The sequence below is a fragment of the Myodes glareolus genome, chromosome 6 (assembly GCF_982192425.1).
Source record: "Myodes glareolus chromosome 6, mMyoGla1.1, whole genome shotgun sequence".
Taxonomy (NCBI): domain Eukaryota; kingdom Metazoa; phylum Chordata; class Mammalia; order Rodentia; family Cricetidae; genus Myodes; species Myodes glareolus.
Genome location: NC_142031.1, coordinates 554,880 through 580,080, shown reverse-complemented (window position 1 = coordinate 580,080; position 25,201 = coordinate 554,880). Strand labels below are relative to the sequence as shown.

The window sequence follows — 25,201 nt, the reverse complement described above, 5'->3', positions numbered from 1 at the left end:
GTATCCATGGACACACATGCAGAAGACAGAGAATGACATTGGATGTCTTCTATGGTTCTCTAGATTATTGCCTTAAGACAGGATCTCTTACTGGACTGAAAGATAGTCATCTTTGCTAGGCTGGCTGACCTGCAAACTCTCAGAATGTTAATCTCTGTCCCCCATCCCTGGGCTGGGGTTCTAGGCAGTTCAGTGATGTATGGTTTTTTATATGGTTGTTAGGGTTTTGAACTCAGTTTTCCTTGCTCGCAGAACAAGTACTGTTCCTCACTGGGCCATCTCCTTCGCCCTGGTGCTACTGGACATGGTGGCACAAGCCTTTAATCCACACTTGGGAGGTAGAGGCAGGTGGATCCGTGTGATTTTGAGGTTAGCCTGGTGTACATAGTGAGTTTCAGATCAATGAGTTCCAGGTCAGCCAGAGATACACAGTGAGACCTGTCTTTTTTTTTTTAAAAAAAAAAAAGAAAGAAAGAAAGAAAGAAAAATAGACCCTGGAAGGTGATCTGTGTTAAGCTGTGCTGCCCTTGGGAGAGGGCTGACCTCATCTGCCTTGAAACCACAATTTTGGCCATTTGTATTCCATTTTATTTTCATGGTTAAGCACAAAGATACAGGCTTCCAGCCAGGTTGAGTTCCCCCTCTCCCAGCTTAAGTTCCCCTTCCTGCAACACAGGTAGGGATCCCTGGCTTGACACACTGTTAAGGTCGCCTCGTTCCTAGACTCAGGTGTCAAGAACATACTGCACACTCAGTGGAAGAGGATTGGTTTCCTTTGTGCATTGTCTCAATCACTGGCTTCTGAATGCTGCTGAGACCAGGCACCGAATCTAGAGAATTCACTGGAAACTCACCTCACTTCACAAATTCAGCTTTCTACTGCTTATGTCTCTTCCACCTTCAGAGTTGCTGCTGAGTGCTATGACTTCCTTGTGTAAGGGGATGGCCCCATCACAAATTCAGCCTGCAGAGTATCTTGTGAGCCATATGGAAGCTGCGTCTAGGCTACCATGAAGTAAGGCAAGGAACTCTACCACAGGCTGATCTGTCAGCTCCTCCAAGAGGCTATCTCTGGATCTTCTTGTGCTGAACTGCACACCTGGGAGAAATCTGTAAGTCTTTGCTAGACTTGTCACCCCTGTTTGCCCCACTGCTTTCCATCTTCCTGAATTTCCAGGGGCTGGAGCCAGTGATCCTGAACAGCAGGTACCATATAGAACAGGTGTTATACCCTTTAGACTTGAACGAAGGGGGACAATGGTACTAAGGAACTAAATGGAACATATTCTTGGCAGAAAAGCTTGTGCAAGTTGGGCGATAGTGGTGCCCGTCTTTAACCCCAGTACTCGGGAGGTAGAAGTAGACAGATTCTGATTCGAGACCAGCATGGTCGATAGAGCGAGTTCCAGGGCAGCCAGGGCTACACAGAGAAACCCTGTAATGGGAGAAAAGAGAGGTCTGTGTGAGAGGTAGGGAACTGCTCAGTTTGGAAAAGTATACAGGGGAGGAGGAAGTGAGGGCCTGGTAAGATCAGTCCTTGTGGGGGAGTACTTTCTGTGTGGCTAGAGGGAGAAGTATCACCTGAGAGGGCCCTAGGAGGTCATACTGTTCTTATTAGCCCCCTTTCAGAAGAACAGAATTCTGGAAAGAGCGGTAATTCTCCTAACCAGACCCTGGCCTTCCTGCCCTACTTCTTGTCCTCTATAGTTTGTTCAGGATACCCTTGCCAAAGGGATCAGCTGATGTTGAGCATGGTAGTAAGGGGTCTCTAGATCTTAGCACAACTGATGCCGTGATGAGAGTACCATTCAGGCCATGAAAGCCAGCATGTAGGCATTACTACCTGTCACAGATGAAAACAAAGACCTCACCCATCAAAGTCCATAGCTTTTGGGAAACCGCTAAAGTCTCTAAATCTACTAAACTCGGCTTTTGGCTTCCGTAGTTCTGCTTCTGACTAACTGAGGTATGTTAACCCAGGATATGTTTTTTTTATGCTTAAAAGCTCAATCTGAGAAAGATTTGGGGCCAGGTGTGCTTTCAGTCCCAGCACTCAAAAGGCAAAAGCAAACAAATCTTTGTGAGTTCAAGGGCAGCCTGGTGTACGGAGTGAGGTCCAAAAAGAGAGAGAGAGAGAGAGAGAGAGAGGAAAGGAAGGCAGGCAGGCAGGAAGGAAGGAAGGAAGGAAGGAAAGAAGGAAGGAAGTTGGGCGTGCACTGGGGTCCTGAATACTAAGTGTAGTTGCCGGCCAGCTAATAAAGACTCTCTATTGTCTTGAACGTGTATTTTAGTAGTTCTCTCTGGTAGATACCTCACAGCAACAAAGGGGTGACCTACTCCTTTGATTGGAGAATCTTTTTACAGAAAACATAACAGACTAGAGGCCTCCCATCAATATCAATGACAATAAATACAAGCTGAAACCATACCAAGTCTTCCTGTCCTGAAAGACTTTGAGTAAGAACTGAGCTAGGCTGGGCCTTTAAACTCAAGGCTGCTCGGGAGACAGAGGCAGGCGGATCTCTGTGAGTTCCAGGCCAGCCTGGTCTACAAAGTGAGTTCCAGGCCAGCCTGGTCTACAAAGTGAGTTCCAGGGCAGTTAAAGAGAAACACTGTTTCCGAAAACAAACAAACAACAAAACCAGCAACAAAACTATCAGCTGAGCCACTCCTTGATAGTTCCCATCAGGAACTGTGAGATCCTAAATGTTTTCCATTTTTAGTGACTTGGTTTTTGTTATGTAGCAATGAAGATAATTTCAATATAATTCATTCAGAAAATGTAAAGAGCAAAAGTTGTAAACACCAATATAGTCCTTGAGGCTGGATTACAGGCCTAAGATCACCCAGAGGTTGTGGGATGTGGAAGAAGTCAGAGTGGCTGGATCTGGGATAATAGGAGAATACAGATGAAGGGGCCACTAATGATAGAGGGCTAACACTCTCTGCATCTATAGTTACCACAGAGATGTCTGTGGCATCCACACTGACTTTAACACCCAGCTGGAGGTTCAGATGCACTTTCTGGGTTGCTGTTAGCAGAGGGACTGATGTTTGAGTATCAGGTAGGAGGGTGACAACTGGATGCTTGAAGTCCTACGCTTCGTCCTCATGACATCTCGCTAAGCACTCACAAGATGAAGTACACACCTGAGTCAACAGGAAGCTTACTGTCCACCATTTTTAGAATAGGAGAGTGGATATACTGGTTTCATTAAAAGAAGGAGTTTCAGCCGGGCGGTGGTGGCATACATCTTTAATCCCAGCACTTGGGAGGCAGAGGTAGGCGGATTTCTGTGAGTTCGAGGCCAGCCTGGTCTACAAGAGCTAGTTCCAGGACAGGCTCCAAAGCCACAGAAAAACCCTATCTCGAAAAACCAAAAACTGCAGCAACAAAAACAAAACAAAACAACAACAACAAAAAACAGCAACAACAAACAAACAAAAAATCCCCTCCAAACAAAAAACCATACCAAAACAAACAAACAGATAAACAAACACAAAAGGAGTTTTAACCAGATCTGGTGGTATACTCCTTTGATCCCAGCAATTGAGGTGGCAGAGGCAGGAAAATCTCTGCAGGTCTGAGGCCAGCCTGGTCTACATAGTGAGCTCCAGGACAGCCAGGACTACGTAGAGAGGCCCTGTCCACCCCACCCCCCAAAAGGAGTTTTAGCTGGGTGTGTTAGGACATGCCTTTAATTCTAGCACTCGGTGGGTGGAGGCAGGTGGATCTCTGTAAATCTAGTCTACTTACTGAGTTCCAGGGTAGCCTGAGCTATGTAGTGAAATTGTCTCCAAAACCAAAACCAAACCGAAAGAAAGGAAGAAAGAAAGAAAGAAGAAAGAAAGAAAGAAAGAAAGGAAGAAAGAAAGAAAGAGAAAAGAAAGAAAGAAAGAAAGAAAGAAAGAAAGAAAGAAGAAAGAAGAGCTACAGCTATGGGTGGTGGCACACATTTCATATTTTTTGTTTATGTTGCCCTTCTTCTTGAGACAGAGTCTCACTATGTAGCTCTGACTTTTCGGGATAGTCGCCTACTAGAGCATGTGACTCAGGCAGGCTATATCCTTCTCCTCCATTCCTTCTTAAAAATGGTTAGATTAGTATCCCTAAAGCCAGCCAAATGGTCTACTTCCTTATTTGACCACCTCTTCCTCCTTAGGCGGACTACTAAAATCTATCAATCGGAAGCTCCCTTTGGCTCACCTAATTAATATGCCCAGTTAAAATTAAACACCTCATCCTAACTTGGGATTTCCCCCTTTACCTTTATAAACCTACATCTGCCTATGGGCCACGTCTGTCTCCCCTCTTTCCAGAGGCAGTCCTGTGTCCCTCCGGGACAAATATCCCTGTCCCCTTTCCCTTATCCCTTTCCCCTTCTCCCTCATCCCCTATCTCCTTTACCACCACATCTTAGCCCATTCTAACAGAGACCTTCCCTTCTTCTCCTCTTGAAAATTATACCTGCAAGGTCATTTGCTGCTGATTTTCTGCCTGAGTCAGAAAGCAGGCACTTTAACTTTTCTTTCCTGCTTAATAAAGGATCTCTCTGTGAAAACAGGTGTTTTGGTGTGGTTTGTGCCTTATCTGGGGTCTGAAAGGGAGTCCTTGCTGTGTGGGAGTCCCCTTCACTTCCTGCCGCTACCTCCCAAGCTCTAAGAAAGGTGTGCACTACAACACTTGTATTTCATGGCACACACTTGTAATCCTAGGCCTTAGGAGGCTGTTGCAGGAGGCACTCAGCTCTGAGGCTTTGACTACACAGCGGATCTTGACTCAAATAAATAAATAAATAAATAAATAAGCAAGCTGCTTTCCAAAAGATGTTTTAAACAATGAAAAGATAAACTACAGATTAGGAAAAAATGCAAAATACATGTAATGCTATCGTTTAGGTATGAAATGGGTTCTGTAGTCTCTTTTACTTGTGTTGGCTTTATCCCTCTGACTATGACATTACCGAAAGGTAGTGAAACATATAAGAGTGGGCCACTTTGTGTAATATTTCCTTGTTTCCTTCTAGACTGAAACATCCTTGGTTGTTCAGGGAAGCTTTTTAAACAGGAAGGCAAACAACTCAAAATTGATGTGTAATGTCCTGTGTATGTGTTTCTTTTATTGGTTGATGAATAAAGCTGTTTGGCCAATGGCTTAGCAGAGTAAAATCAGGCAGAAAATCCAAAAAGATATATAGAGAGAATAGGTGGAGTAAAAAAGATGCCATGTAGCTGCTGAAGGAGAAAGGTGCCAGAATGTTACCAGTAAGCCACAGCTTCATGGTGATGCATAGATTAATAGACATGTGTTAATTTAAGATGTAAGAGCTAGCCAGGAATATGCCTCAGTCATTGGCCAAACAATGTTGCAATTAATATAGTTTCTGTGAGATTTTTAGGGTCTGGGTGGCCAGGAGACAAAGGCACAGTCTCAGTCTACACAAAATAGCTTTAGAAAGTCACTGAAACTGACCAGATTTACTAGGCCAGAGTAAGCAAAGTTGAGTCCCCCTTAGAGGTAGCAGAGCCAAGCTGCAAAGAAGTCTCTCAGACCAAACCAGTTGCTGAGAAGAACCAGATAAACCAAACTGCAATGACTCTGAGAAGAAGCAGAAGTCAGCCAAGCTGTTTGGAAGAGGTTTAGGCCATCTGAGGCACCTGGAAAGGACAGTCTCCAAATTGTTGAGCTGTCTGCCAGGTGTGCAGTATACTCCAGGTGCTTAGCTTTGTGAGCTGTCATTCATGCTGGGGGAGGGCTTTGGGGATGCAGCTAACTATCTTTGAGTCATTTCTGCTCCTGTAAGTAACCCCTCACCCATATTCCTGTAAGTGATCTCAATAAAACTCATTGATTCACCAAGGTGGACTTTGGTGGTATCCGTACTTTGGTCTGTCATGGGTTCCCTGTCTGGGGTGAGTAGAAGTATGTCCTATCTTCCCAGGAAAAGTTTTGTCACACAACAGCCAGTTTGTTAGCTCAGTGGGTAAGGATGATTGCTCCCAAGCCTGATGACCTGAGTTTCATCCCTGGCATCCAAATGGTCGGAGGGAACTAATTCCCATGAGTTGTCCTCTGACCTCCATTCACATGCATGCACTGGCATGTACATGCCCACACATACATACAAAATAAATAAGCATAAAAACTGCTGGGCATGGTTGTCTTAGTTAGGGTTTCTATTGCTGTGACAAAACACCATGACCAAACACAAGTTCGGGAGGAAAGGTTTTATTCAGCTTACACTTCTACAGCCTGAGACCCTCTCTTTAGAAACCATAGAATTTAGGGCTCGAGAGATGGTTCAGTGATTAAGAGCTCTGCTGCTCTTCCAGAGAATCTGGGTTCAGTACCCACATGTCAGCTCACATCAGTCTGTAACTCCAGTTCCAAGGCTTCTGACATTCTCACACAGGCACAAATGCAGGCAAAACATCAATGAACATAAAATAATAATAAAAAAGGAACTATAGGGCTGGAGAGATGGCTCAGTGGTTAAGAGCATTGCCTGCTCTTCCAAAGGTCCTGAGTTCAATTCCCGGCAAGCACATGGTGGCTCACAACCATCTGTAATGAGGTCTGGTGCCCTCTTCTGGCCTGCAGACATACACACAGACAGAAAATTGTATACATAATAAATAAAAATAAACTTTAAAAAAAAAGGGCTATAGAATTTCATTTACTTTTTTTTGAGACATGGGTCACTGTATACCCCTGACTGGCCTGGAACTTGTTAGGTAGATCAAGACAGATCTCAAAAATCACAGATATCTGTCTGTCTCTGCCTTCTGAGTGCTGGGCCATTATACCTGTCCCACAATTTTTTTTAAAGATTTATTTATTATGTATACAACATTCTGCCTCCATGCCTGCCTGCAGGCCAGAAGAGGGCACCAGATCTCATTACAGATGGCTGTGAGCCACCATGTGGTTGCTGGGAATTGAACTCAGGACCTCTGGAAGAGCAGCCAGTGCTCTTAACCTCTGAGCCATCTCTCCAGCCCCCTGGCCCCCAATTTTTAAACATGATAAATGTAAACCAACTGTAGGGATTCACGTTTGTGATCTCAGAACTCAAGAGTCCAAGGCAGCAAGATTCCCCTGAGTTTGAGGCTATTGTTGTCCACAATGTGAGACCCTGTCTCAAAAACAACTTTGATAAATATAGTAGTATGAATGAACCTGAAAACAAACAAAAATCTACTCTTTCACACAGTACAAACACATATATACTGTATATGAAGTAGAATAAGGTATAAAAGACCAGTTATCCACTACCAACTTACTGATTTATCTAGTGATTTACTTAAAGCACTGCTTGTACTGCCTATTTGCCAAGAATGACTTCACTTGAGACTTGGAACAGAATGACTTGAAGAAATAGTCGAGCAATAGATTGTTGTGCCTTTAGCAACCTGCCGTCATTATGCTTCTGTAAAATCTTGCTTGTGGCTGGCCAAGCTATGGTGGCTCATGCCTTTAATTCCAGTACTTGGGAGGCAGAGGCAGGTCTGAGTTTGAGGCCAGCTGGGTTTACAGAGGAAGTTCTAGGACAGGCTCCAAAGCTACATAATCCTGTCTCAAAACAACAACAACAAACAACCAAAAAATGAAACAAAATGAAATTTTGCCTACTTGTTTGCTCTGTGCTATAGGTTTAGAGTATAAAATAAGAATGAATGCAAACTGATACGAGACTTTCCAGGAGCTAGCATGGCTTCAGTCTACTGGTGGATACATCTCTCTTCTACTTTCATTGATGCCAGAGTGCTTATTCCAGAAAGATGACCTCAACATATGATTATATTTACATAAAATTCTGGACAAGGTGACCCACTTCATAATGACAGAAAATTGGCAATGGTGACTTGAGGGGAGGGAAGGGGAGGGAAGAATCACTAGGGCAGAAATCAGCTCTGGGTGACAAGCTATTGGCTGTCTGGGAGATTGACATTTTAGCTGAAAACCTGTGTAAAAATCTAGTAGTATATACTTTAAACATTTGAAGTTTATCCTGTGTTAATCTTAGTAAGACTATTTTATTTAACTTATTATGTAATGTAATTTTTAAAAACTTAATTAAAAAAATTTTTTTTGATACAGGATCTCATTATGTACAGCCTTGGCTGGCCTGAAACTGGCTATGTAGACCAAACTGACCTCAAAAATCATAGAGATCCACCTGTCTCTGACTCCTGAGTGCTGGGATTAAACACAGTCATGTAAACCTATTTTAAAAAGAAAGGCAGATGCCCTTGCCTATACAGGGTCTTGAAGTCAATCTGATACTTTTAGTCTTAGCACTTTGTGGGCAGACATGAACAAATCTCTGGTTTCAAGGCCAACCTGGTCTAAATGGCAAGGACAGGTTGGACTGCATAGAGAGACCCTGTCTGAAAGCAAACAAACAAACAAAACAAAAAAATCAAGAGAAACCAAAACAATAACAAAAGCAGAGACTGGAGAAATGACTTAGTACTTCTCCAGAGGACCTGAGCAGAACACATGTGGGCAGGCCTGTAACTCCAGCTCTAAGGAGCCAGTGACCTCTTCTGGCCTCTGTGGGAGCATGCATACAAAAATAAATCTTAAAAAAAAATCAAAACTACATTTATTTATTTACTTATCTCTTTATTTGAGCACGCGCATGTGTGCGTGTGTGTGTGTGTGTATGTGTGTGTGTGTCTGTGTGTAGGCAAGAAGACAATAACTTACAGAAAGGAGTTGATTCTTTCTTTTGAGCATGTATGTATTTCCCAGGAATCAAACTCAGGTTGTAAATCTTGGCAATGAATACCTCTTGAGCCATCTTGCTGGCCCACCCAGCCCTTACTTTTGAGACCTGTCTTCTAGTCAATGTCTTGAAAGAAGCTGCATAGCCTCATAAAAACCTTTTAGAAAACTCCTGAGAAACCCCTAACCTACTCTATTCTGTCTCGGGAGGGAGAGTGGGAAACATACCAGGGACCCCCCAGACAGGCCAGCTGGAACCTTCTGTCTGGTTTACAGTAGAATTTTGGTGCCCTCTTGTGGCCCACAGGGGCATTTCAGGCAAAGCTTTGTCCTTTTCTGTTCCGTCTTCTGCAGGAAGCTTTTTCTTCCTGGACAAAGACCCTGAAGGCCCTCCTTCCTTTTGCCAACTAACCTCTTGTGCCTACTGAGTCACTATATATAAGTGCAGCCTCTACAAGACAGTTGTGTAATGAACATGTTATCTTCCTGCCTAGCATGAGATGAGTTACAGTTCCTTTCCCTTCGACAAATATCTGTTCCCACCCTCTCACCAAGAAGGTTTGCAGTTAGGTGCGAGTGGAAGAATGGGCTTTTTCTGAAGGTTGAGCCAAGTCAAGTGACGCTTGTTACTCAAAGCCTGTTTTCTTGGCCCCACTCTAAGACCCTTTTCTGCCCTAGTCCTACTATCCACACTCACCTTTTAGTGATCCTTGTTCTCCAGCGTTGTCTTATCTCAGGAAGTCCATGTAATGCTTGACTGCCATCTCTCTGGGCACAGACCCAGATCTGTGCATCTCCTAAACTACTATGAGGTAATCTTTGCAGGATACGATGCTGGGTGTCCTAGTCCCAGGTGGGAACAAAGCAGTGTGCTGTGACCCACCAATACCAAGTGTCTGGGGAAAGTAAAGCAAACATATTTCCATGAGTTTTGAAGCAGGCAAAGTAGCCCAAATTGACCTAGAAGTTGGTACATAATTGAGGATGTCCTTGAACTCCTGATCTTTCTGTTTCTATCTGCCTAGTGGGATTGCTGGTGTGCACAACCTCGTCTAGGGCAATATTTTTTTTAAGATTTATTTATTTATTAAGTATACAGTGGTCTGCCTGCATATGTCCCTGCAGGCCAGAAGAGGGCAGCATATTTCATTACAGATAGTTGTGAGCCACCATGTGGTTGCTGGGAATTGAACTCAGGACCTTTGGAAGTGCAGCCAGTGCTCTTAACCTCTGAGCCATCTCTCCAGCCCGCAATATTTTATTTAAATAATAATAATTATTATTATTTTATTTTCAAGACAGAGTTTCTCTGTGTAACAGCTCTGGCTGTCCTGGAACTTACTTTGTAGACCAGGATAGCTCGAACTCACAGAGATTTGCCTGCTTCTGCCTCCAGAGTGCTGGAATTAAAGGTGTGCGCCACAATGCCCAGTTTAGAACAATAATTTTTTTAGATTTATTTATTATATATACAGTGTTCTGTCTCTATGTATGCTTGTAGGCCAGAAGAGGACACCAGACCTCATTACAGATGGTTGTGAGGTACTATGTGGTTGCTGGGAATTGAACTCAGGACTTCTGGAAGAGCAGGCAGTGCTCTTAACTGCTGAGCCATCTCTCCAGCCCCTGAACAATAAATTTTTTTAAGAGGATAGTAGCACATGCTTGTCACCCTAGAGATTTGGAAGCTGACTTAAAAGAATTGCAAATTTAAGCCTTTAATCCCAGCACTCAGGAGGCAGAGGCAGACGAATCTCTGTGAGTTTGAGGCCAGTCTGGTCTACAGAGTTAGCTGTTGGACAGCCAAGGCTATACAAAGAAACCCTGTCTCAAAAAACAAATTGCAAATTTGATGATAGCTTTGCTGTTATGTGTTAGCTATGTAGAAGTTACCCTCCCTGTGTCTCATGTCCTTCAGAAAGAAGGGTCTTCTAGTGCCTGTTTTAGAACGGACAGGCTTACAGAAAGGTGATCGGGGCCTAGCAAGGGGAGGCTGGTTGCTCCACCTGGTTTTTTTGTTTTGTTTTGTTTCGTTTTTTTGAGACAAGGTTTCTCTGTGTAGCCCTGGCTGTCCTGGAGCTAGCTCTGTAGACCAGGTAGGCCTTGAACTCACAGAGATTCGCCTGCCTCTGCCTCCCTAGTGCTGGGATTAAAGGCGTGTGCCCCCACTGCCCGGTCAAATATCCTTTTTTCTCTCCACTGACTAAACTTTGTTCCCTTGACCCTGATCAATGCCTTGCCAATCTGGGGAGCCCTTCACAAGAACAATGAATACACCATTTTCCTCTAGTTTTACTGGCAGGTTTAGCAATGCTTAGGAGCCTAGGATGTCAGATCTAAGTTGGCAATATTGTCTGCAAGGTTGTGTTAGAGACATTTAGGTTGTAGGTGGGGTGGAACTGAGTTTCACAATGAGCTGGAGGCACAGATCTTCTTGGGAAGGGAGACCTGTAGTATGCTGATCATAAGGCAGTCAGTCATCTCTGGTTGGAATCTGATGTGATCTTAGCAGATGCCAGCCCCCAGTGCAGGCCCTACACCAGGAAAATGTCCTTCATATTGTTGGAGGCCCCTCAAATGCCATCTATTTGTGGCTTGGCTCTGAGACTGGCACGAGTCATAAGTGATCCCAGGGACAGGATATTTTTAGCAGAAGGGGCGGAGCTTGCATTAAGAAGCCTAGCACCATGCTGCCTGGGGACAGGCCTCTAGATCATACTTCCACTGCCCCAGCTGGCTGCTGAGAATCAGGTAGGATACACTTAGCGCCTTGGTTCTGTCTAGGGGTCCTAGTGGCAGGAAAGCTTTGCCATGGCTTCTCCAGGGACAAGAGAGGGGAGAAGGGCTGGAAGTTAGGAAGCCCCCAGTGTTTTTTCTCACTTAGGATTGTTTCAGTCATAGTGACCTCCCACTCTCCTCATTCTACATATAGCTGACCAAGGCCCCAAGAGTAGCCCCTTTAGGGGGCAGAGGCTGGAGGCCTTGGCTAGGTCTGGTTATCTTGGTTCATTGAGATATGGCAAAATGGGGCTTTGGATAGTCAGGCAGAACTAGATGGGAGTACAGACCCCGAGGACTGCCAGAGCAGATTGCTGGGGCTCAGGAGAGCTCACATAAGTATGTGACCTCTGGCCTAGGCTCCTTTTACAAACTTTTGAGCAGGTTCTGACCAGTACCAACATGACCTTGGTAGACTCAGAAAACCTGTTCCAGCCAAGGCTGGTGGAAGGTCATCATCCAGAAGGCTAGTCACTTACAGATACTATAGATCCTCTTCTATGGTTAGCTGCCAATAGTGGTGGCTGGGGAGGCTAGAAATGACCCTTGGAGGGAACAGATCTCTGATGGATGGTCTTTGATGCAGACCACTGTGACAGAAGTTGAGAAGGGAAATCAATCCCATTGAAAGATCTCAGAGATGTGGGGGAACACTATTCAAACGCGACTAATGCTGGTCTTTAGTTTATTTCACTAATATATATTAAATATATAATATAATAATATATAATAAAATAATATTTCATTTTAGGACTGTGACAATGTGTCATGGTAAAGTTATTTGGAGTTAAATTGAAAATAGGGGAAACTGAAGTAGATTTCTAACTCGAAGAATGAATTAGAAGAATCTGGAAGAAGCGGAGTCTGTCTTGTGGTTCCTCCAGACGGAAATGGACTACCAGGGCGGGGGCAGGTACTACGAGGTCAGGCAAGGTGGTAGCAGTGTGTACTACTTAGTTCATGGGACCTGGATTTGTGAAGACCCTGCCTGGCCCAAAGTCTTGCTGTCACTCCAGCACTTCTGCTGATGTGCAATGGACAACTTCCAGTATAGTGTCCAGCTCAGTGATCGAGAGTGGGCTGAGTTTTCTGCCACTGCTGATGAGTGTGGCCTCTTGCAGGCTGGCCTGGCCTCTGGTGACGAGCTCTTGTCCAGTGACATTGACCAAGGGGACAGCAGCGGAAGCAGCCCCCCTGGGCCCCCACCCCTCTTCACTGGGCAGCTGGCTCCCCAGGGGAGGGGACAACAGGGCTGTGAACTGGAGGACGTAGCTACTCGGCAGCTGGTCAGCAGGTCTCAGTGTGAGCCTGTCCTGGCTCTAGAAGCCAGTCATCAGGCAGGCAGCACGTCCACACAGTCAGAAGCTCTACTGCTCCTCAGCTCAGACAGCGTCTGTCCTGGCCAGGCTTCGTCCTTCCCTGGGTCAACAATTTCCAGGGACAAGATGCAGAGGCTTTTGCAGGGCCCTGCTCCCAGATCTCCTGGTGAGCCCTCTCATAGTCCGGAGTCCCCTGGCCACAGTGCCATCCCTCAGAGTCCCCCAGACAACCTTGAAGCTCCACTGCGGAACCCTGGTCGTAAGAAGAGGCGTGCTGTGGGCGCCAAGGGGGTCAAGTGCTCTGGATCTCTGGGCTCTCCTGCTGCTCAGATGAGCTCCCCACAACTTACGGAGACCAGGCCCAAGGAGGTTCTTGTGTCTGGGACATTAATGGCAAAAGACCAGCAGGATAAGCCACAGTCAGACCCTGCAGGTGCTTCTGAACTTGGCTCTAGCATCCCTGAACAGATGGCCAGACAAGAGTCAGGCTTGGACCCATCTACACCTGTTCTAATAACTGAACAAGATACAGACCAGACCAGAAAGACACCCAGCGCTGAGCTACACATGACATCCAAACCTCAGCCAGATGTCTCCATCACCTCTCCAAATGCGTCTCTCTCTACACATGCCTGCAAGCCTCAACCCTGCACGGCTTTGTCTAAACCTGCCTCCAAACCTCAATCTGACATAGTTTTGTCTACACCTGTCTCCACATCTGACAGGTCTTTGTCCACACTTGCCTCCAAATGTCAACCCAATACAAAACAGTCTACACCTGCCTCTGATCCTGACATGGCTTTGTGTACCCCTGCCTCCATCTTTCAACCGGACAAAACTGAGTCTGCCCCTGCTTGCGTACCTGGACTGCGTGAGGACCTATCCACAGAAGGCTCAGAGATCAAGGCAGAAGTTTATCCCTCTGTGCCTGCCCCAGTAGTCTGTCCAGATCTGCCTCATTCTGTTTCAAAGACCGAGTCTGAAGAGAGTGTGTCTGTACCCGCTATGCCTTCCTTGTCCTCTATTTCCCAGGCTGAAGCTGCCTTGGTGGATACAGATGTGACTGTGCCTTCTGGAGGATACTCTGAGAAGCCAGTAGGGCAGCTCTCAGCAGGGTCCTTGGAATATTCCTCAGGGGAGCCTCGTCTAGGTCCTGCCCAAGCCCCCAAGAAGAAGAAAGTACGATTCTCCATGGCTGCACCTACCCACGAAGAATCAGGATCAGTTGAGCCTACAGGCACACCCTTCTTAACCCCAGATTGGCCCTCAGCTCCTAGGACAGCAGCAGGGAGCCGTGGGGGGTCTGCAGCCTGGGATGCTGTGGCTGTTGGGCCCCGACTTTCCCAACCTCGGATCCTCAAGCACCTGCCTCCTCCTCCATCCTCTGTCTCAGCAGAACCTGAGCCTGGAAGCTGCTATGCAGTGACTCTCCCTGAGGCCTATGAGTTCTTCTTCTGTGATACTATTGAAGAGGAAGATGAAGATGTAGAGGATGAGGCAGCAGCCAGCCAAGCCCTGGATGACGTCCAGTGGCCTGACTCATGCGAGTTCTTTTTTCAGGACAGTAGAACCCAAAGGTCAAGTTGTCAGAGGGGACGCTCCCCAGCCCCACCCCCAAGGGCAGAGGCTGTGGCACCTGCTCCCCCTGGAGATTTAGTGCCTATCTCCATCCCTGAGGTCTATGAACACTTCTTTACAGAGGAAGGATTTGGGAACAGTCAACCACCGGCCACCCGTGTCCAGCTGCCGACCTCAGAGCTCTTCAGGGAAGTAGGGCCTGAGGCATATTCCATGCCTGTTCCAGCTACAGAAGAACATCTTAGCTTGGCGATCAGAGAGGCAGGTAGGTGTTGATTCAGGTCCTGGAAGCATACTGTCTAGGGAATTAGGCCAAGAGGATATGGGAGAGAAGCAGGAATGATCCTGATCACCTGTCTGTGTGTGTTTGTATGTATGCTCTTGGATCTGCATGAGGCAAGGTTAAGTTCCTAAGATACCCCAGGACACAGTCCAGATGGGACAGCTTGGTTTTGACACTGAACACTGTCCTAAGTCCAATTCTAGGTGTTGTCAGGAACCTTCCTCCAGGTTCTATGGGGGCAGGTAATAGGGGCACATTCCCACTCAGGCCAGGCTGTATTGAGGCACTGTGGAAAAATATCTCCTTTCCCCTCTGGAAACTATTTCACAAACCAGAAAACAGAAGACCCTAAAGGCAAAACACCCAAATTGTTCTGACTCAACTATGATACATAGTATCCAGTGTCTTAAAGAAGAGAAGTCATGTGGAAGATTTGACTCAATGTATTTCTCTAGGACAGATGGTATTTTATGTCACACATATCTCAGAGAGGAGCATCTAATGTCCTTTTCTTTCCTAGGAGAGCTACGGAATCCCCTTACTTCCTTTACATTCAGCCAGAATGACATGTGCCTAGTGTTTGTTGCCTTTGCCACTTGGGCTGTGAGAACCTCTGATCTACACGCTCCAGATGCTTGGAAAACAGGTTTGGAGGTTCTCGGGACAGGGGGTATGATGTCTAGAAGACCTAGGGGCTATAGTTGTTTACCATATCTGCTGGGCCAGCAGGAATAAGAGTACTTGGGAGGTTCAGGCTCTCTTTGACCTTGGTTTTGTCATTGCTAACCTACTTCCAACATACTGTCCTTTGAAGGCTAGGTTATGTAGGCAGAAGGTAGTGAGAAGCCAGAGCTGGCACTCAGGATATCTTGTGTCTCTCTTACAGTCTTGCTGGCCAACATTGGCACCGTTTCTGCTATCCGCTACTTCCGCCGCCAGGTTGGGAGAGGGCATAATGGCAGACCAAGACCCAGTTCCAACTCAAGCCCAAGCTGCTAGGAGCCAGGCTGGCCTGGTGAGGTGTGCGGCACTGGGATGAACTCAGGTGACAAGGACAAGATGTTGTTCTTCTCTCCACCTTTGAACCCTGTCTTCTTTGGCATCTAGGAAGGAGCCAGTGTCCTTGGTGCTGACTGATTTGGATTCAACCTAAGGGTCCAGCCAGTGGCTAAGGCCAAGGCCGTTTTCCAAACCTGAGAGGGCAGAGGTTCAGAATTGTGGGCTGAGCCAGGATTTGGGTAATAGGGCACCAGATTTGCAAGTAAAAACCACAGGGCACATAGCTATATTTGAATTTACATGAAGTTCTTGAGGTGTACTTGTGAAGAAATTATTTGTGGTTATCTGAAATCCAATTTAATTGGGCACCCTATCTTCTGTCCAGTCATAAATAAGGGGTGGGCAGCAGAAGGGGACTCTACAATAAGTGTAAAATCAGAAAGGCCCCTCTGGATCTGGGCCAAGAGGTTATTAAGAGATTTCAAAGCTAGAGTGAAGCAGTCCAAGAACTCTGCCCTATTGAAAGGCAGGCTTGGCTGGCAAGGTCCTCCAAGGCCCTGATCCCTGAGGCACCGCAGCCACAGCTTGCCTAGGCCTGGCCTGAGTCGATGAATAGGTTCTCGGACAGTGGTTCTTGACTTTCCTAATGCTGTAACCCTTTAATACAGTTCCTCATGCTGCGGTGACCCCCAACCATAAAATTATTTTTGTTGTGACTTCATACCTGTAATTTTGCTACTGTTATGAATCATAATGTAAATATTTTTGGAGCTAGAGGGTTTCCAATAGGGTTGCAACCCACAGGTGGAGAACCACTGTTCTAGGGGGATACCTCTGGGGATGGTTTCTGAGACCTTTGCAATATGGGATCTGTGAGGCAGGGCTGGATCTTCTCCAAGAGCCCTGGATAGGATATACATAGAATCTGATAGTATCCTATGGAAGGATTGTCTTCTGATACTATAGGGAGCTTGAATGACGCCAAGGCTGAGTGAAGTTGTAGAGTGGGAATGTAGGTGAAGGGACTGAGGTGGTACAGTAAAGACAGCACCTGAAGGTCTTTAGGATGGTGGAGTACTCTGGCTGCTCAGAGGGAAACGCAGGGACACAGAACCAATAAAGTCTTTTTCTTGTTTATGGTGTTAATCTTTCTGACCAGCCTTACCCTACGCACCCAGCAGTACTAGGTCTTCTGATACTCCTCTGCTTCTTGTGATAGCTGTCACCCTCCTGACCTCTGGCCCTCGTGTCCTCTGACGTCACATGCTGAGTTTGATAACCTGACTTTTCTAGTGCTTTGAATTTCACACTCATGCAGTGCCCCAGTTCTAAGACCTGTTCCTAGTACTTTCATTCTTCCCTAAAGATATAAGCCTGGGGATATCCAGGATCTCACTGATGTCCCTCACTGGTTTGTTCTCTTAGTTGCTTTAGCTGCTAAAGCTGATGAGTTAGAACCTGGTGAGAGGTGCTTCTATCCTCAGAGTTCTAGAGACTCAACCTGTTAGGGTGAGGCCCTGGTGGATTTAATGTAGGTCACAGGACTGGTATGGCTGCATACCCTTGTCCAGGTTGGTGATGGCTGGTTATGTTTCCAAGAAGTAGCCCACCTGGGGCTCATTAGATCCACTGGATGAGTCCCATCTCCACTGGAGTCTTCCTGAGTTGTGGCCACTTCTGGGGGGAGGGAGAGGAAGTCTTGTTCCAGGTGGGAGCCTCTTCATCTAGTAGGGATGTCAGAGACAAGTCAGGGATCAGCCTTTAGGAAGTAGCACCCCTTCCCTGAAGGAGAGAAGACCCTCACTCACCTGGGGGAGGTGGCAGGGAACTCGGTGTACTTTCTCTGGCAGGGGTGACCTGGGAGCCCCAAAACACAAGCCTTAAAGCCCGCACTGATCAACCTCTTTGATCGGCCAGACCCTTGCCACTTTCTTCTCTTACTTTCTAGCTTCCTGTCCTACCACACTGTCTCTGTCCCTGGTTTCTCCCTGTCCCATATTTTGCTTTTCTCCTTGGAGTTCTAGAACCCTCTACCCAACATCCCCTGATCCCGAGGCCTCCACACCAGAGTGGAGGAGGTGACTTACAAGCTGAGGAAGGTCTGAAGGCCGTGGCCCTCTGTTCTTGATGGAACCCCGGTGTTTCTGGGAAGCTCTGGATTGCAGGGCACCTTTCTTGGAGAGCAAATGGGAGCCCAGAGGCCTAGGAGAGCTGGAGGAGTCAGAGACAGGCACAGACACGGAGACTGAGGGGAACGGGCTTGATAGCTCAGGTCCAGGTGATGTCTGCATCGCACAGAAGAACTGCTGGGAAAATGTGGGTTTCCTGAAGCCCTGGTCTGGGACCACTGTGAAGCCCAGGGATCCCATGCCCAGAAACACTCTCCCTTCATAGACTTCAGGCTTCTGACATCTCCTGATCTCACTGTAGCATATCCACCTAGTAGGGCACTGACCTCATCTAGGCCTTGGAGGTCCGTAATCTTGCGGTGAGATGTAGCTGGTGGTGTGTAGGGATCAGCATACAGCGGGGAGTGTGGGATATCTGAAGAGTGGTCCTGAGCCTCTGAGCTGTTGTCTAAGTCCAGCACACTCACCTACAAGAAGGAGATACATGGGTTCCCTCAGTTAGACGCAGCAAGAACCTCTGTCTTCAGAACATGAGGTCTCTGTGTGTCCCATCTAGGCAAGCAAGGAAGTAGAAGCAGAAGGGATGGTGGTCTGAGGTCAGGGTATGCGGTGGGCTCACCTTAGTTAGGTCCAGGTGCAGGGGCAGTGGGACAGCTGAGCCCCTGGGTGACTGGCTACTCCCACTGTGCCTCAGCTCTGTCTTCTTTCGACCAGTGCTGACACAGTTAGAGTTGGTCTGGTTCTGTGGATACCAAGAACCATCCAGAAAGATCTCCAGGGTTCTTTCCCACATACTCTTCTATGAGCTGTATGAAGGTCCCTCCAGTTCAAGTGCCCTCCCTGCCGAACTATGGCCCAGGGTCACTGAGGGACAGTGGGACCTGTGTTTTCTTTTTTTTTTTTTTCTTTTTTTAAGATTTACTTATTTATTACGTATACAACATTCTTCCATGTCTGCCTGCATGCCAGAAGAGGGCACCTGATCTCATTATAGATGGTTGTGAGCCACCATGTGGTTGCTGGGAATTGAACTCAGGACCTCTGGAAGAGCAGTCAGTGCTCTTAACCTCTGAGCCATCTCTCCAGCCTCCGACCTGTGTTTTCTTACCCCCATCCCATGTCAATCCTTTAGGTACTTACAGGTACAGGCTGGGCAGGGAAGCCTATAGTGGTTGGCATTGAAGATTCAGGGAGGGATTGGCTGGTGGGGAGCACTGGACACTCTAATTTCCAGCTGGTTCGTCCATTGAAAGAGAGTGAACCTCGGCCTCTACTCACAGCCTAAGCAGCAGAGGTAAGATGAGTGGCTGGATCTGTCTCCTTATCTATCCCTGCTTGGACCTACCCTTCTGCTCCCTAGTTTGTACCACCTGAGTTATAGGGACCTCACTGACCCCTCACCTTTGTTGGTCCATGTAGTCCTGGGAAATTCTCTGGGCCAGACAGCAGGTGGGCCCCATCCCTGTGAGAGACAGTCCGGAGGCACAGCAGCCATTGACTGTAATCCTCGTAACTGGCACATACCACGCGGATGGTGTTGATGAGGCGACCTAGCACACAGACATGTGAGCTAAGGTCTGGCAGGACCTTACTCCACAGAGACCCCAGCAAAGAGTTGAGGCATCTACCATACTCACCCCTACTAGAAGCCCAGTCGGGCAGTGGGTTAAGATTCTGGGTAGGACCCTACCTTCGATGAGAAAGGAGCGGATCTCCTTTTCCTTCTCTTCTAGGTTGATGTGGATGGCACTTAGCGGAAGCTCCCCCTGTGGCATGAGGACTAGGTATTTATCTGTGTCATCTCAGCCTCTTCCTGACCCTATCCTTCCATCCTGCCCTCCAGAGCTGGACTGGAAACTCAGGCCACCTAACACTGAGGAAGCCACTCTGAGAAAGGCTAGGCAGCTTTGTTTGTTCTGGGACATCTCCACTTTACTTCCTGTTGGTTCTTCACCAGCCTATGTCAGCCAGTGAAGTCCCCTTGATGTATTTTTAAGTGACTGTGAATACACACCAGTATCATGCATCATGCTTTGGTCCCTAACGCGCACGCGCATGCACACACACACACACACACACACACACACACACACACACCACAATGCACAAAGGTGCTCAGAGACAAGGGGAAGCATGCACCAGGGATTCCAAGAAGTAGCATGTTCCATTCCACCCACTCCAGTTAGTGATGCCCCTCCAGGATGAGAAGGGTTGTAGAGGGTGGAGACTCCTCTTCTGTGCCAGAGTAGAGACCAGATTGACCAGGGCAGTGGGGCCAGATGGGTGGAGCACTGTGCTCTGTCCCAACAAGCCCTGAAATACAGGTTTCTGAGTCTTCACTCCCACCCCACAAAGGGCACCTTTCGGGACAGGTGAAAGGAGAGGGCCAACCTTAAAGGTAAGTCCATCTGGGTCCTCAGAGAAGATGGCCAGAGATGCTGGGTATAGTACCAGAATCCGGTCCCACTGCTCCTGTAAAGGGCCAAAGGCTAGAGTGGGGTTGGGCACCTAGAATCCAGCCTTCTCTGCTCCTGTATCCTTCCCTGTCTCATTGCACTGCATGTCTTTTCCCACCCACCTGAGAGGGTAGATGCTGCAGCTTGACCCTTGAGGCACAGATTGCGCTGCCCATGGATTCACACCCGGATACTCTCCATAGCCGTGTCCAGGGGAGTTCATCCCCTAGGGAACTCTGGGAAAGAGGAAGGAGTAAGTCACAGGCAGGGCAGAGAGTCTGAGCAGGGGACGGGCTTACAGTTTCCTGCTACTGACCTGTGGGGGGCTTGAGTGGCAGCGTTGCAGACCCCCCAAGAGAGCCATTTGCTTCTCCAGATGGTAAAGCCAGTGGCTGAGCTCAGCTTCACTGTGGCAGAGGACAAGGAGCGGGGCAGGCAGTGGGCCTGGGGGCAGAAGAGTCAAGTGGGCTGGGGCAAAGCTTAGAGCTCCTAGAAGCTCACAGGAAAGTCTCCTCTCCAAGGGGTCCCGGTCCAGTGGTGGCCAGGCCAGCACTCCCCACACACCTGTAATCTGGAAGGCATGCTCTCTGGACCCATCAATCCTGCAGATGCTCAGTTCTGTCAGTGGTAGCAGCCCCTGCCAGAGGACAGTATAGGAGAGACTGCAGGGACTCCTAAGGAACAGAGTCAGCACCTCCCTCTGTCTATACCACTCACCTGGAATGTAAGTCCTTCAGAACCATGGGCTTGGAAGTACAGGTGGGAGGGGAACAGCTCTAGATAGCAGTCGCTGATGTCCTAGGGGAGAGCAGGGCCACTAGTCTCAGAGGGTGGGGGGATAGCCCTGGGGTAGTATGGAAGTTGGTCCCCAAGCATTCTCCAACCTGCTGTGGCTCTTACCTGGCTGTGCTGAAACCGCAGCTGAACCTTGGAATAGTGCACAACCTTGCCTAGGTTCCTCACGGGTGTCCTCCGCCACCCCTTTTTGAAAACACTCAGGAATGGCTGTTCCAGATTTTCTGGCTGATTTTCCAGGCCCGGGATGTCCTGGAGGAGCAGGGCTTAGGAGAGGGACCAGATGGGGCCAGATCCCCAGGCAATATAAACATGGCTGCTGCATACAGTTCTGATCTGTCCATGCATAGTCACAGAATCCATTCATCAAAACATTCACATACATGCATACCCCCTACACACCTAAGCCTCTTCACATGAAAAGTGGAATATGTACACACCATATGTATACATATGATTCCCCACAGTCAGAGCTATCTGCTCTGTGGTACAGACTGAGGTTGGTACATAGTGGGTTCAGTCCTTATCTTCATTACCTTCTATGCTATGCAATTTGACTTTGGTCATTCAACACCCCCAGATTTGTCAGAGTTTGAGGTATATTATAAGGATGAGATAATGCTTAAAGCCTTCTCAAATGTCCAGTGACAACTGGCAATGTTTTATTTTACCTGGTCTATGAAAACAAACAAACAAACAATCAAAAGTTCTAGCTTGTAATATTTGCTAATTTCTTTGCTGTAATTATTCCCAATACTGCCCAAATTGAGTTGTCAACATGATGTCTGTAAACTTGGAACTGGAAAGAGATACTAGTCAGCTTTTGTGAGTCTTTGCTGATGCCCCAGCTTACTATGTACACAGTACCTATCTCACAGTAGAGGGCAAAGCATTGACAATGGTCTGAGGATTGAATTTGGGGACCAGTCCTTTCCTTCATTTTTCCATTACATAAGGCACATGTGTGTCTCACCTTTGCATGTGTAATCTCTGCTGTGACTACTCAACCTTAACTCCTCATTCCACCCCCTTCAGCAGGGCTTTGCTCAGGTTTTACCTTATTTCTCGATGCCCTAAAATTTCAGCCTTGGGTTTTTCATTTAGTACTTATTTAGTCTATCTTATTGTTTTTCCCTTCTTTTCTTCCTTCCTTCCTTCCTTCCTTCCTTCCTTCCTTCCTTCCTTCCTCCCTCCCTCCCTCCCTCCCTCCCTCCCTCCCTTCCTTCCTTCCTCTCTCTCTTTTTCTTTCTTTTTTGGTTTGTTTTTTGAGACAGGGTTTCTCTGCATAGCTTTGGATCCTGTCCTGAACTCACTTTGTAGATCAAGCTGGCCTCGAACTCATAGAGATCCGCCTGCCTCTGCCTCCCAAGTGCTGGATTAAAGGTGTGCACCACTACCGCCCGACTTAGTCTGGCTTACTGTATCTTCTCTTGTTTGACTTTGACATAGGAATGGAAAAAGGTGAGGGCAGGTGTAGCGTTGTATTCTGTTTACTGCTAATTCCACAAAGCCTAGGAGATGACCTGGGACGTGCTGGGAGGCAGGGAGAGAGACTTAGGAGAGGGCTTCTGTTGCTTTTGGGAGCTGCCCAGGATCACCTGCATGGGCTGCTTCACACTGGCCAAGCTGAACTACCTCCAGTGCCGGCCTAGGAATGTGAACAGACACAAACAGCTTCCATCCTCACTGACTCTGGGTGGGGCCTCCTGCACCTACACCCACTGTGGAAACTGAGAAACAGGCCATGGATAGGAAGGGCTATGAAGCTGGTTCTGGTGCCTTGGAACTCTGCCTCCAGGAGGGCTTAGCTTGGCGCTGTGGCAGGACCAGCTCTAGCTCAGGTGCAGAATCTACCTAGAGTCCATAGCCTAGGTAGTGTACAAAAGGAGTAGTTACATGCCTGGCCAGGACCTCTTCCCCTTCTACCACCTCCTTTCCAGCTATTGTGTCCTGGCTAGGGTCAACTACCTAATAGGTTTGGGATTCCATTCCAGAATTCTGTCCTAGAGGGTCTGACTAGAGGGAGTCAGGGTCTTCGATGTGGCCAAGGAGGGATGCCACCCTTGGTCACTTCAGGCTCCATCTTCCTCTCTATCTCTTTGAGGCAGCAAGGTTTCTAAAGGTGACACATGCTTGCAGAGAGCTCTGGGACCTCAGGGACCAGGAGGGCTGAGATACAATTTTTCTAGCTTCCTGGGAGCCTGTGAGAAAGGTTTGCTTTGGGAGTTTACATCAGTCGCAGCACCCACGAATACAGGATGGGAGACTTGCCCCAGCCCTGGTAGAGACTGCACATAGAGCCTGGCTCACTGGGTGGGTGTGGTTCTCCAAGACCAGCACAGGAGGAGGTGTTCCTGTCAGACCTGCAGCCCAGGCTCCTCCCAAGTATTGCCAGAGAGTTTGGAAAAGGGGAGGGGAAAGGTATCTTTTCTAAGTAGACCCACAGAATGGCTAGCCCTCTGACGTCTTATGACAGGAGGTCTATCGGTAGCTGGTTCACTGCTGTATGGGGATGGGTGCCTGCCTATATGGCGACATGGTAGCTATAGGCTGCAGATAACCAGAAACAGCTAGGGGTGGGTAACCCTTGGGAACTCAAGCCTGAAGTGTGATATTTACTAGGAACCCCCACACAATTGTTGGGCCCACCAAGACCCAGGTTGGGATAGGGAAGGTTGAGGGTGGCCACTGTGCCCCTGGATGTACAACAGACCGGGCAGGCTCTGCCTGCTCCCCACTGACTCAGTGCCTGTCTTGGTTTCACTCTCAACCTAGACTTTTGGGTGAGCTTCCCAGGGAGGGGCAGTGTCAACTTCCTCATCTTGTTTTGTATCTGAATCCCTTCAAACTGGCCAGGGAGGACCCTGAGTTGCTGGAAGATGCGATTCTCACATTATCACTCACACTGTGACACACACAATCATACAGGAGAAGCACAAAATTGTACTCAGACTTCAGGCCCAGTGCCATACCGCTCCTGCCAGACACGCCCCTCCGCTCACCGTCCCGGGGATGTAGTGGAAGATCTTGTTAGCCGCGGTGTCCCCATCAGGCCTAGCCTCGGTGCCAAACAGGCCGGCCAGCTTCCTGGAGCTGTCCTCTCTGGGAACAAGGGAAACCGGAGGCTCAAGGCTTGGCGCAGGTAGCAAGTCCAGGGAGACCCTGTTCCCTTGAGGCCAGGCCACACCTCTCACCTGTTTCCCTTGAGCGAGGGCTTTCTGGAAAAGGAGGCTCGTAGCCTCCTGGGAGTCTGAGGGACGCAGTGGCTGTTCCCCATGGATGGCAGCTGCTAGCTTGGGCTGCGAAGGTAGACAGGTCTGAGTCCTCGGTCCCGTCTGCTAACACCTCCCGCCAGTGGGCGTGACCATAAGACGTCTTGCCCCTACCCTGGGGCAGGAGGAGTCTTCTCTCTGGGCCCGGGTTGGGCCCTTTCTGAAGGAAACCTTCCAGTGAGGGCCCAGGTTTTCTAGGTCCTAGGTAGGCGGATTGGTGTGAGGCAGTCATTTCCTGACTGGTCTAGGACCCTAACCTCAGCAGTCTGTATAGGCCTGGCTAGGAGGGCCTGGTCTGTATACACGCTGTCTACCTGGTTCAGACAGTAAGTGCCTGGATGATGGAGTTCTATGAGCACAGGGATCCTTCCACCCAGTTGCCCCGCCCCTGCCAGGGCATATACATCCTGTTTCCACATGAATCCCAGCTGGTCTGAGTCACTGGTGACTGTAGGGGGAGTGTGCTCACTTTCAGCTACTCCATATAAAGGGAGGCCAGAACCCTTCCCCAGGTTCTCTCCTGCCTGGGCCAACCCCCACTCAGACCCAAGTCAGGGTTCTCAAAGCTTAACCAAATGTAGGAAAGAGGCCACATGCCTCCCAGGTTCTCAAGAGAGATATGATAAAGTAAGGGGTCCATCTTTCTCATGCACCCCATAGCCCTAGAGCATAGGAGCCTCAGAACTATGGTAAACAGACTGTCTCTATTTGTCAACAGAGACACCTGTCTCTGCTCCATTTGGATGAAAAAGTGCCATTGTGCAGCCTCAGAAATTAATGTAGCTTCTGAGTCTAGTCGCACACTTGCCTATAGACCTTTGTCTTGCTGTCCAGACAAAAGCCAAAGGTGTGTTGCAGGCC

At 48.0% G+C, this 25,201-nt stretch overlaps 2 protein-coding genes across 8 annotated transcripts; one reads left to right on the top strand and one right to left on the bottom strand.

Moving 5' to 3' along the window:
• Positions 1–904: 904 nt before the first annotated feature.
• On the top strand, positions 905–16,823 carry Perm1 (PPARGC1 and ESRR induced regulator, muscle 1). Of its 2 annotated transcripts, none has more exons than XM_048417674.3 (4): positions 905–1,112; positions 12,261–14,671; positions 15,210–15,335; positions 15,576–16,823. In XM_048417674.3, the coding sequence occupies exons 2-4, from the start codon at positions 12,544–12,546 to the stop codon at positions 15,686–15,688; spliced, it is 2,367 nt and encodes a 788-aa protein (XP_048273631.3). In that variant the 5' UTR covers positions 905–1,112; positions 12,261–12,543; the 3' UTR covers positions 15,689–16,823. The 2 variants fall into 2 exon arrangements, with proteins under 2 accessions (XP_048273631.3, XP_048273618.3); XM_048417661.3 differs by lacking the exon at positions 905–1,112 and adding an exon at positions 11,358–11,482.
• Positions 16,806–25,098, bottom strand: Plekhn1 (pleckstrin homology domain containing N1). 6 transcript variants are annotated; one of them, XM_048417701.3, is made up of 16 exons: positions 24,263–25,098; positions 24,071–24,170; positions 21,174–21,320; positions 20,991–21,071; positions 20,838–20,910; positions 20,590–20,717; positions 20,396–20,509; positions 20,209–20,289; positions 19,508–19,583; positions 19,219–19,367; positions 18,958–19,098; positions 18,437–18,559; positions 18,144–18,284; positions 17,776–17,994; positions 17,497–17,545; positions 16,806–17,412 (listed from the first exon to the last, which is right to left on the bottom strand). In XM_048417701.3, the coding sequence occupies exons 1-16, from the start codon at positions 24,343–24,345 to the stop codon at positions 17,309–17,311; spliced, it is 1,809 nt and encodes a 602-aa protein (XP_048273658.2). In that variant the 5' UTR covers positions 24,346–25,098; the 3' UTR covers positions 16,806–17,308. The 6 variants fall into 6 exon arrangements, with proteins under 6 accessions (XP_048273658.2, XP_048273662.2, XP_048273644.2 ...); XM_048417705.3 differs by having other exon boundaries at positions 17,776–17,991; XM_048417687.3 differs by having other exon boundaries at positions 20,590–20,910.
• Positions 25,099–25,201: the final 103 nt, after the last annotated feature.

Excerpts from the sequence above, each read along its gene's own strand:
- Perm1 (XM_048417674.3), top strand. The coding sequence starts at position 12,544 with ATGGACAACTTCCAGTATAGTGTCCAGCTCAGTGATCGAGAGTGGGCT. Across the intron at positions 14,672-15,209 it reads CTTGGCGATCAGAGAGGCAG|GAGAGCTACGGAATCCCCTT; the intron begins GTAGGTGTTGAT and ends TTTCTTTCCTAG. Across the intron at positions 15,336-15,575 it reads TCCAGATGCTTGGAAAACAG|TCTTGCTGGCCAACATTGGC; the intron begins GTTTGGAGGTTC and ends TCTCTCTTACAG.
- Plekhn1 (XM_048417687.3), bottom strand. The coding sequence starts at position 24,345 with ATGGGGAACAGCCACTGCGTCCCTCAGACTCCCAGGAGGCTACGAGCC. Across the intron at positions 21,321-24,070 it reads TCCACTACATCCCCGGGACG|GACATCCCGGGCCTGGAAAA; the intron begins GTGAGCGGAGGG and ends CTGCTCCTCCAG. Across the intron at positions 17,995-18,143 it reads ACCTCCAAGGCCTAGATGAG|CAGTTCTTCTGTGCGATGCA; the intron begins GTCAGTGCCCTA and ends ACATTTTCCCAG.